The sequence below is a fragment of the Rhipicephalus sanguineus genome, chromosome 3 (genome assembly GCF_013339695.2).
Source record: "Rhipicephalus sanguineus isolate Rsan-2018 chromosome 3, BIME_Rsan_1.4, whole genome shotgun sequence".
In the NCBI taxonomy this organism is placed as follows: Eukaryota; Metazoa; Arthropoda; class Arachnida; order Ixodida; family Ixodidae; genus Rhipicephalus; species Rhipicephalus sanguineus.
Window position 1 is genome coordinate 231,628,073 of NC_051178.1, and position 11,260 is coordinate 231,639,332.

The 11,260-nt window shown below is 50.5% G+C and overlaps 2 protein-coding genes across 2 annotated transcripts in view; one reads left to right on the top strand and one right to left on the bottom strand.

The window, feature by feature from the left end:
* The window catches only part of LOC119386387 (A disintegrin and metalloproteinase with thrombospondin motifs 7-like), a 41,966-nt gene extending 41,292 nt beyond the window's left edge, over window positions 1–674 (top strand). The window contains exon 14 of the mRNA XM_049414328.1: window positions 573–674. Coding sequence (XP_049270285.1) covers window positions 573–674 — 102 coding nt within the window. The remainder of the gene's footprint in view (window positions 1–572) is intronic.
* A 495-nt stretch (window positions 675–1,169) lies between these two features.
* Window positions 1,170–10,313, bottom strand: LOC119386388 (A disintegrin and metalloproteinase with thrombospondin motifs 7-like). The gene is made up of 4 exons (XM_037653703.1): window positions 10,242–10,313; window positions 9,499–9,837; window positions 4,967–5,146; window positions 1,170–2,267 (listed from the first exon to the last, which is right to left on the bottom strand). Exons 1-4 carry the CDS (start codon window positions 10,311–10,313, stop codon window positions 2,109–2,111), a joined length of 750 nt encoding a protein of 249 aa, XP_037509631.1. The 3' UTR covers window positions 1,170–2,108.
* Window positions 10,314–11,260: the final 947 nt, after the last annotated feature.

The window sequence follows — 11,260 nt, forward strand, 5'->3', positions numbered from 1 at the left end:
TTCAGTCTCATAGCATCCATGCGAGGAATATTTCGGAGGCCTAACATCCCCCCAAATTACCAGTGTCGCAAATATACTCGAAGGGATTTGCTCATCCTAGTTCGAAACAATGGAAACAACCCCGAATATCGCGCAACAAGTAACATTTGCGAGAGCGAGGCGCAACGCACGTCGCTTGCATTGACGGCGCCCCCTGACGCCACCCGACTGCAGCCTGCGCAAGGCGCGGGGGTCCACGCCTGCACTGCTCTTTGGATTGGCGCGCGCGTACGCCCAGAGCGCACAGCTGTACGGCTGCGTGACACACGCTTCTGCGAAAGCACACGACTCATAAGCGGCCGAAACTTGCGGACGCTGTTTTGGATCGGCGTGTCGTTAATAAGCGAGGTAATGTAGGAAATGCAGTGCCGAGGAAGAGACCGCTGATGGCCTGGCAAGAGCTACGTACGATCCCGTAGTCGCGCTCAACGTGGTCCGTGAGGTCGTGGAGGCGCTCGGGGAGATCCCGGAAAGAAAGAAAGAAAAATAATAATAAAAAGCTTTCATTTTTTCTCTTTCCCGTGCGTGCACAGCTGGCGGGTCTTGAGCCATCGCTAGAAAACGCCGTCAGCCACGGGTACAAAACCACGGCTGCGGGCCTCGTGCTTCGGCGCTTCTGTGGCAGCCGCTCGTAGCTCGTTCCAACACGCCGGATGCTATCGGACTATGGTGGGGTCATTTGTGGGCGCGCGCGCAGTGTTTTGGCCGTCTTCCAAGACGCCGTGGGTAGAGAACCAAACAAAAAAAGAATTAAAAGAACGAAAGGCTCCGAAAAACCGGTTCCAACTGAACTACTGTTCTGCCTCTTCCTGCCGACTTATTTGTTGATTATGGTCAAGGCCGCTCTCGGAGCGACTCCGAAATGCGCGCGATTTTCTCTCCGTACTTAATATACCCACCTTTCCTCGTAAGCGTCCGACGAAATGCGTGCGGAATCCGCAGGTGTGTCGCAACCCGCGCGCAGGGCGCCCTTTAGCCAGGACCGCGCGGGAGAAGCAGCCGCAGCTGTGTTTTGCCCGTTACATCAACAATGCGACTCGCGGGCATCTTTCTCGAGTCACGAGACAACAACAGATGTGACAAGTTAGAATGAAAAAAGAAAAACACGAAAGAAAGACATCTGCAACGAGTCGAGAAACGTTGCCATTTTTATATATAAATATACAAAGGGAGGTAAACGCACTACGGGCGCTCTCGATCATATCCGTCGCACATGCGACGTATTTTCTTCGTCGTCAAGTCGTACGCTATAACTTCGAAAAAAAAAAAAGTAACTGCGACGCAGCAACAAACATTGATTGAACGCTTCAAAAGGAGACACAGGTACAAGGTATGTACTTCGCCGTACCATGCACAATAATGTCCACTACCCGGTACAAGAGGGACGGTGGCTCCTTTGGTGGACAGTCGGGTGTAGGGGGGATCGCGAAGCCCCATATTGCCAGGCGCAATACTATTTGGCATTGGTGGTGTGTCTTTGATCGTAAAGAGGATGCACATGAAAAGGGATTTGGTGAGATATGGATCATGATTATAACCACGATGAGGAAACGGTTACGATGCGACGGAAGGGGGGAGGGGGGGGGGGGGGCTTGGTGAGCACTATAATGTGCGCTTGTGACGCATTTTGAGACACGTAATCTTTCTGATTAAATTGTACAAGGGGGGAGCCTGAAGGAAGAACGGTCATCGTATACTTACAAAGGGTTCATGACCCCTTGGAAACTCACCGTACGGACTCACGCATTGCAAAAGGAGCCTGCACACACTTGGTTTGTGTAATGTTACAGTATCTATAAAAGAAACGGGGAAATCGGTGCGCTACTGGAGAAAGTAGAGGGAGACGCGCCACAGTATACGCATCTGGTGTCAACACGCTGGCGCTTAGTACCAACGGCGGCGCGCGGACGGCTTTCCACAACAATCCGACTGATCAACTTGAAAAAAAAAAACGACGACACGGCGACGCAACGGCCCGTGGTGGGGGGCGAACGCCCGAAGGCGAAGGTGGGACAAGCGGGTCACAGAGAAGTCCCGGCACGGGGGGGTCCGTACGCCGTCGATCGCTATCATGGTACCAGTCGCGTCGAAGAACCGGGTATTGAGTCGTGGCACGAACCCCGGTTGCAGGCGCTCGTGTTGGAAGGTCTTCGGGCCGGGTCGCACCGGTCGCGCAGCGGACAGCTCACTTCGCGTTGTCGGGTGCCCGGCCCGCACTTTACTGAACACTGCAAAAAATAAACAGAACACAGAAAGAATGGGGGATGAGTTATTGACGAGATATTATATTATTATATAGACGAGATATTAGATTAGCGCTCAAGAATGCCTTAAAACGCGAAAAATCGGCCAGTTTCATGCCGCGAGAAACCGGCGGACATCGAAGATTTAAAAGCGCGAGTGTATGTGATTGGCTAACGAGACCACGTGCACTCTTAAAAAAAAGTTAGGAAAAAGCTTGTAACCACGAGCAAATAGTTAGTAACAGCAGCTGTTACTAGCTTTCTTGGATCATTACTAACTTTTTGCTACCTTTTTACTACCTACGTTAGCAGACACTTAAAATTTGCAACGGTTACTACCTCTTGCGTACCGTTACTAACTTTTTGCCATGCACCTGTTAAACGAACTTGTTAAACGAACCTTAGAAGTTGTTATTACGAGCTTTTTACAACCTATTCAATAACACGGGGATCCATTCAAGTTCATTGAGGCGATATTAGTAAGCTTAGTACCCCTTCTTGGGTCTTGTATATTAGGCCATGTTGAGACGATATTACGCAAAATAGACATAACGTATTGATTGTCTTAATATGCTTGATTAAAAGTCACACGCTACGTTACCTCGTGCACCTAATGTAATTGTGCGCTATATAAGTATAGGCGCATAGCTTAAACAATTTATCCTAAAGCCTTGCTGCTCACCGGCACCAGCTGCGTACCCCAGAGGTAGGGCTATATATACTCCTGGAACCGCTTATGAATTGTACGTTGCGCGTAGCCTTGTCGTTGTGCATGTGTGCTGTTCTGATTCATGACATACTGTGTATAATTACGTAATGATATATCGCAATGTTGATGCTCGCGAATCTCACCGTTATAAAAACAAGAGACTCGTGAGGCGAAAGGATCATGGTTACTACTTTTTTTTTCGGTAGTAACCGTTACTACCTATTTTACTAGTTAGTAACGACAAGGGTAGTAACCGCTACTAAGTGCGTTTGTAACGGCGAGGGTAGTAACGGTTACTAACCTCCCCGTTACTAACCGCACTTACTAACAGGGTAGTAACATATGTGACAAGTAGTTAGTAAACCGAAGTTAGTAAGTACTACAACCTATTTTTTAAGAGTGTGCGTCATCATCGCGATATCTGATGAAGCAGCGCAGAAAGGACGCAATCACACACACATAAAAATGCCGCAAACACAAATGCCAGCGCTTGTGTTTGCGTCATTTTTATGTGTGCGTGACTGTGTCCTTCGTGCGCCGCTTCATCAAATATCATGGATCACTGACTAGCCCATCGCTACATATTTAGCATCATCATCATTTCGTTTTATTTATTTATTTATTCACCACGCCAACTACTACAACTGTTATTACTGCTACTACTACTACTACTACTACTACTACTACTACTACTACTACTACTACTACTACCACGACGACGACGACGGCACGGGCTAGACTAACACAGTTGCGCTGTAAAATATTAAGTAGGCTTCATAAATCTCGTTGTAAGGGGTTCACCAATCGAAATATAAAAGGAAGGTGGGACTTCCAGTTTTCAAATTTCGCGCCCACATCCTGAGTGCCGGCTCGCTCGAACCCTGCGATCGCTGCAACAGCCAACCAAACACGAGCGCAGGATACATGAACAACCGACGTAGTAGCACTTTCGTTTCCAATATTTTTTTCAAGACCAACGTCATTGCGTCTATAGCCTTGTCGCTTTGTCGTCACGTCATCTTGTGCTATGACGTCACGACAATGTCTGTGAGAACAGGTCCGGCATGTGGCGATCAATTTCTTTAGATTTGCTGTATCATTCTTTGACGTGCTAGAACAACTTCTGAGAAGTTCGAAAAATGCGTCGGTACTATTTTAGGTAAAGGATAACTCGTCTCCTCACTGAAATCGATAAATCAATATGGCTGAGGTGCTCGGCTGCAGACCTGAAGGGTGCGGGTTCGATCCCGGCCGCGGCGGTCGCATTTCGATAGAGGCGGAATGCTATAGGCCCGTGCACTTAAACTTAGGTTCACGCTAAAGAAACCCCATGAGGTCGAAATTTCCGAAGCCCTCCTCTGTGACTCACGATCATATCGTGGTTTTGGCACGTAAAACCTCAACTATTTTTATTACTAACTCAATCAATCAAGCCTAATCTAACGGCAGTGTTCGTAGAATTCATGTGAACTGCATCATATATTGAACACCATGGACACGTCTATAGAGCAAATCGCGCGTGCTTCAGCGGCGCAGGCGGCTGCCAGCCGATCCAGCAAAAAGGTCGCGAGACGAATTCGCGTGAAACTTGCTCAATCGATTTTGCGAGAAGCGCACGGGTTATTTGAACCTGACAATTCGATGCGCAGCAGGCTACGGCCACGTTGCCGAGACAGTAGGCTAGGCATAGGCGTGCGCACGGGAGGGGGGGGGTGTCCTTTTGCGATCTGGCGTTTCCTTTTGCGGACACGCCAGATCTTCTATGTGAATACCACAGGTGAGAACGCGATGATACTTTAGTGGTTCCTTCAACTACCATGGAATCACTTACCAACTACCAACTACCAAGAATAACTTATGGACAAATAAGTGGGCGGGCTAGATAGACTCCATGTTAAAGCTCTCAACTTGCTCGTCCCCCTCTTATGTCTCGCTCACGAGTCTAAAGTGCGGAACGAAAAGGACTGTTAATTACCCTCGACCATTCCGTAGTTTGCCACTGCACGCACGGGTCGATGTTGCACGTGGACTTTTCCGGGGGCTTTAGGTGCTGAGTGTGGAGGTAGCATGACTTCTGGGGAACCTCCTTCTGCGTCACCTTGTCCACACACTTGACTCTCCGGTGCCGCTCCCCGCCTTCGCACACGCGGGAGCACTGTGCGAGAAGGGTCAGACAGAGACACACACAGCACATTACAGAGGTCACAGGCGCCAGAAGAGATGCGCGACAGGGTTTAGGAACGGGCGACGCAAAATTAACGACGGTATCGGCACGGCGTACAAAGGCATATAGACTGAAAATGCACGTCTACACACACGTGCACGCGCGCGGGCGCACCCACGAGAAGCGTGGGTTTTCCGCAATGCCACTGACGCTAAATTTTCGCCATTAGACCATGAGCAACCACCAGACTTATATAACGTTTCGTAATGGCAAACGACGGAATCGACTATATGTGCAACGCGTGACGCGAACATTCGCTTGGCACGAGCACGTGTAATTCTACTCGAACAAAGACAAACACGGTGTACCCGACAATACATATAGACGTTTCATGTAGGGGACGTTACGACTGCGAATTCTTTAATGTGCGCTGGCATATATGCCCGCTGAAATAGAAGTGTGACGGATACGCGCCCTCCAAAGACGATTGGCTATAATAGAGGACGTTTTCATTCTTCTTTTTTCTTATCGGAATCCTTCTCCCCAATTCGTCTAAGGGCGGTGTTCCAAGGTACAGAAAAACAGCGTCTCAATCTATCCCGCACAGATGAGAAAGAGGTATTTACTGTCGAGGTATAGCCCGGAGCTAACGGCGCTTTAAGTGTCACTCACCTCGCCTTTCATTGCAATAGTCACGAAAAGCGGGGACGTCGTAATGACAGTGATTAAGGTTCGAAAACGCATCACCGATGATCGGCGATTCCACGACATACCACGATAGGTTGCGCCCAGCTATAGCATCGAGTTCAGCGTTCGGGTCACTGGCGCTGCTCGAAGCAGTGGACCTATGCGCTAACACGTGCGTTGAAGCACGGCCTCCCTTACGATTACGACAGGTGTGCGCGAAATTACGGAGGCCGTAATTGACGCTCGGTGAAGTCTAGGTCTTTGGGACGAACGATCGATTGTTCGCACGCAGTATAGCAGGGGGATGATTGTCGTAGACATCGGCTATTTCATTTCTCTCTGTTGCATAACACACGGCCGTGACATAACAAACGTATATGAGGTACGGAAAGTTGTAAGTAGCACAAATTTCGTACTTATTAATTGAAATAGGCAGAAAAAGTTGTAGTAAAGGTAATAATAATATGAGGATGCCACGACGGACAACACAAACAAGGTTCAAGGCATTTTCCTTTTTTTTTTTCTGTCAGCTGTGTTGCCTTTACTGATTGCCAGCTGCATGTTCGTAAAGATAACGCAACGCCATCGCCGCTATGACCGACACCCAGGGCCACACATACAGAAATGCCAAAGAGAGTGCGCCGCCATTAAAGCGGAGGTCGCCGGCTCGGTCATAACGACGGCAAGTTGCGCTTTTTCTCATCCACTTTCATTTGACTTGACCTCACACTTCAAATAATAACAAACAATACCAACACATAACGCCCCTATGCGTTGATCGGCTTTAATATTGTTACGGAGATGAAGTGAAGGAAGACGAAGGGCTGGACAGCCTGACTGGCGCGCGAGTGTGCTGGTCAGCCAGCTTGACTCTTCTACCAATTCTTTGTAAATACACATTGCATATACTAAAACAACCCCGTATCATATTGGTGGAGGTGCGGGGTACTGCAGCAGGCAACGGAACTCCGCAGCGGACGTCGCATCGCCCTCCCAACCATGGCTAACGCTGAGGCTTCCGCATCAACGTCGCTGTCTCCATCAACGTCGCCATCCCCATCACTTGTTTTCGTACCACCTAAGGATCCCGGTACGTTCTGTGGGACCGATGGCATCGACGTTGAAGACTGGTTGGCCATGTTTGAACGCGTGAGTGTACCGAATAGATGGGACCCCACACTTCAGCTGGCCAACGTGTTATTTTACTTGAGGGGCACCGCGAAGGTGTGGTTCGAAAACAACGAAGAAGAACTTACTAGCTGGGACCAATGCAAAGAAGAGTTGCGAGAGGTCTTTGGCAAACCCGCCGGCCGTAAGATCGCCGCCAAAAAGGAATTGGCCTGCCGTGCCCAATCTTCCACGGAATCGTACCTCTCCTATATTCAGGACGTGCTGGCTCTCTGCCGAAAGGCCGACAATGACATGACGGAAGGTGAGAAGGTCGGGCATGTGCTGAAGGGGATCGCCGACGACGCATTCAACCCAGAGGCGTAGCCAGAAATTTTTTTCGTGTGCGCGCGTTTGTATGTGTGCGTGTATATATACACATGCAAAATTGAAAAATTTCGGGGGGGGGGGGGTTGAACACCCCCAACCCCCCCCTTGGCTACGCCCTTGATTCAACCTCCTGATGTGCAAGGGCTGCTCTACCGTGGATTCGATCATCAAGGAGTGTCGTCAGTTCGAACAAGCAAAAAGCCGCCGCATTCTGCAACCGTTCGCCAGACTTCCAAACACCGCTGCCACGTCGACGTGTGAAGACCAGTCGACACCGCAACATTCTTCGCCGCCGGAAGACCTTACACGAATTGTTCGTCGTGAACTGGAAGCGATGGCGCCCTCAGCATTCTGTTCACGCAGCACCGATGCCCCTGTTACCGTTCCTCTCGTTTAAGCCATCGTTCGTCAGGAGCTGGAAAATATCGGAGTGCATTCCGTGTGTTCTGTCGCCACGCCCAGAGTCAGCGAACGCCCTTCTGCTATGTCCTTCTCAAACCGACGATTCTCTGCACGTTCTCGCAACCCGGCTGAGTGGCGAACTGCAGATGACCGCCCAATATGTTTCACCTGCCACCGCGTTGGACATATTGCTCGTTACTGCCGCAACACATGGTCCTCGGCACCTCGTGCAACGACCAATATGACCCGTTTTGACGGTAATGCTCACCACTTTTCTCCCGCTCCCGAGTCCAACGCCGCTGACAATGCCGCTAGGAACACTTGGTACAGCCGCTCGCCTTCGCCACGTGGACACAAATCTCGTTCGCCGCAAACACGTCGCCCATCGTCCCGTTCGCCACAGCCACGACGTCTATCGTCCCCCGTGGCTTTCGGCCGCACCATGTCGGAAAACTAAGAAGTGCAGCCCCCGGAGGTGGTGCCGCATTGACGACTACGGCAGCAAATCCTCTCTCTGTACCCACTAGACGAAGTGTCATCGACGTTAAAGTAGACGGCGTACCTGTCCAAGCACTTGTCGACACTGGAGCGAACATATCGGTAATGAGTTCAAGCCTACGCAAACGTTTAAAGAAAGTACTCACACCAGCAGCTACGCAGGTGCTCCGTGTGGCCGATGGCGGCACGCCGTTGGTTCTTGGTCTGTGCACTGCCTGCTTAAGTATAGTCGACCAACCTACTTCATTCATCTTCGCCGTGATTGACTGCTGCCTTTATGACGTTATCCTTGGACTGCACTTTTTATCGGATCATTCTGCTCTCATCGATTGCGCTACCGGCGTCCTTCAGCTAAAACTGCCTCCTCAGATCGTCGCTGCTCATAACACTACACCACCGCGACTGTGCTCTCTTCAAGATATGCGTCTATCACCTCAGGCAGCCACCTACGTCGTTTTGACCGCAGAGCCGCAGGTTCCCGACGGTGAATACGTCATCTATCCCCTCGTTGACGTTATTTTGAGCCGGAACGTCGCCGTTCCACATACACTCGTGACTGTCACCGCCAACCGTACTTCGCTACCACTTCTAAACTTCAGCTTGTGCCCTCAAGTACTTCCCCGTGGCATGTTCTTGGCCAACATTTCTGATGCTGACGAATTTGAAATTGCAACTCTCAGCACCGAGACTGATTTAATTACGCCTACTGCGACTAACCGCTCATCTTCCTTGCCGGATGATTTCTCGAAGATGATTGCACCGTACCTCAACCCTGCACAGGCCAATGACGCAATGATGCCAATGATGCAAATAATTGGTAGAAGAGTCAAGCTGGCTGGCCAGCACACTCGCGCGCCAGTCAGGCTGTCCAGCCCTTCGTCTTCCTTCACTTCATCTCCGTAACAATATCTATCTGTTGGCTTTATGCGGAGCTTCTGTCCTTGATCAACAGAATTTGTTAATGGCCCACTTAACGAGGGCCCACATTCAGAAAAAACATCTTACGCTAAACATTTTCGTAAGAGAATATTTCAGCCAATCACGATGCGGGACATATCATTAGCGAAGCCCGCTGACCAATGGGAAAACGCACTTGCGAAAGAGAAGCTCTGAGCATTCGGCCCCAGGTTCAGTGGCACCGGGACTGTGAAAGTGACAACTGCGGGCGGCAAATGGCGTACGCGGGCAAAATGCGCGATGCTCATTATTAAACCGAAGAAAAATATATCGATGGCCCGCGCAGGTGGCCATATACTCACCTTGGACCACTTAGAAGCGCGCCAGGCGTAGCGCGCGTCCTCTAGGACCACAACCTTGCGAGGCACCGGAAGGTCCAGGATCTGGGGCAGGCCCGATATGCCGGACAGGTTCCAGAAGTCGCCCGGCGCGTCTCCCAGGGGTATGTCGAGCACGGTGTTCGACTGAATGTCCACCACGCTCGCGGTGGGACGCGGAGGGACGTCGCTCGACCTCGAGTCGCAGCCGCCGTCGTTGCTGCTGTTGGCGGCGTCGCCGCCGCTACTGCAAGGCGCGGCGGTCGCAACAACGGTCGTCTCCGTGGTCGCGCATAAGTCGGGCCTGTCCGGTCCACACAACTCCTAGTGAGGAAAGACCGGAGCCGATGAGTCAACAAGGCTGCCCCGACAGGATACATTATCGCTCGAGGCTAAGAGCATGTGAGACGTTCCTCTGACGTACTAAGGCTGGGAAATGTCACGCCACGCAGTGACGACGTTGCGATCGATCATGCAAAAATTAATATACTGTCTGCCTGTGACATCGTGCGATAACCATCGTGTAATGTGAAGTAAACTTTGCCCATACAGTGGGATGTGGGGGTTCCGCACCGCCGAAAACGGGTCATACGTGCTGCACGCAATTGCCACACCTCGATGACACGAAATGAGGCTATACCAGGAAAGCACTGTGGTGCTACAGCGTCTGCGTAGGTATAAGATGCGCGCAGCGGCATGCCCCACATAACAGTTGAGTTGTCGCTCACCTGTGTGAGCAACCCGTTTGCTTCAACGTTGCGATAGATGCAGTAGATTTCCCCTCCCCACAACACCCCCATCGCCACTTATATAAGAACAACCATCTCTTTGCAATGCGAGCAGCGCCGTCTTTGTCTGCAGCCTATAGTTACACAGAATCCACCCATCTGAGACGGCGTATACCCGAAGAAATTACAAACCACCGGTGTTAAGCAGTATAGCTCAATACATAGAGAGCGCATCGTTCCCAGCGTATATACATAACACCTAACCGCAGTGAGATATGGGAAGCGAAAGAACCGTGACACATATTATGGCTATTTGGGCCTGTTGGTTCGGCATCAGTAACAAAATGTAGCGCAGTTAACACGGACACAAAATAAGACACGAGAAGCGTACTCGTCACGCTTAATTGACATAAGGCATGTACAGCCTCCAGCATTTTTAATAATATCGCGCGAGCGTCGACCGCACGCAGTATCAGCGCCTTACAACGGCGATAATCTGCGAGACCGGCAACAGTACGCGCAGGCGCACAAAGCAGCGCTAGCGCAAGCGTCGTCTGCCACGCTGTTCCTTTCAGGACGATGCGCGCCCTACCACAATGACTGTATTAGTCTCCTTCAGGGGCGTAGCCAGGGGGGGGGGGGGGGGGGGGTTTCAACCCCCCCCCCCGAAATTTTTCAGTTTTGCTTGCGTATATATACACGCGCACATACAAACGCACGCGCGAACATACATAAAGTATGGTTGAACCACCCCCCCCCCCCCCCCGAAAAAAATTTCTGGCTACGCCCCTGGTCTCCTTAGATAAAAAAAAAGGAAAACAAAAGCGGTGTGAACAAAACCATGCGCACAACTTAAACCGTGATCTACCGATTCATGTTCTCTTGATCTTTCCTGTGATTGCAGTCAAAGAAACTGCTCAAAGTTGATGCGCAGGGAAATTTGAATAAAAAAAGTAATACACAAGAACGATGAGTGCTAGTATTGGCAGCAGCGCATGCTGTTGAACGCAAACGTGGAA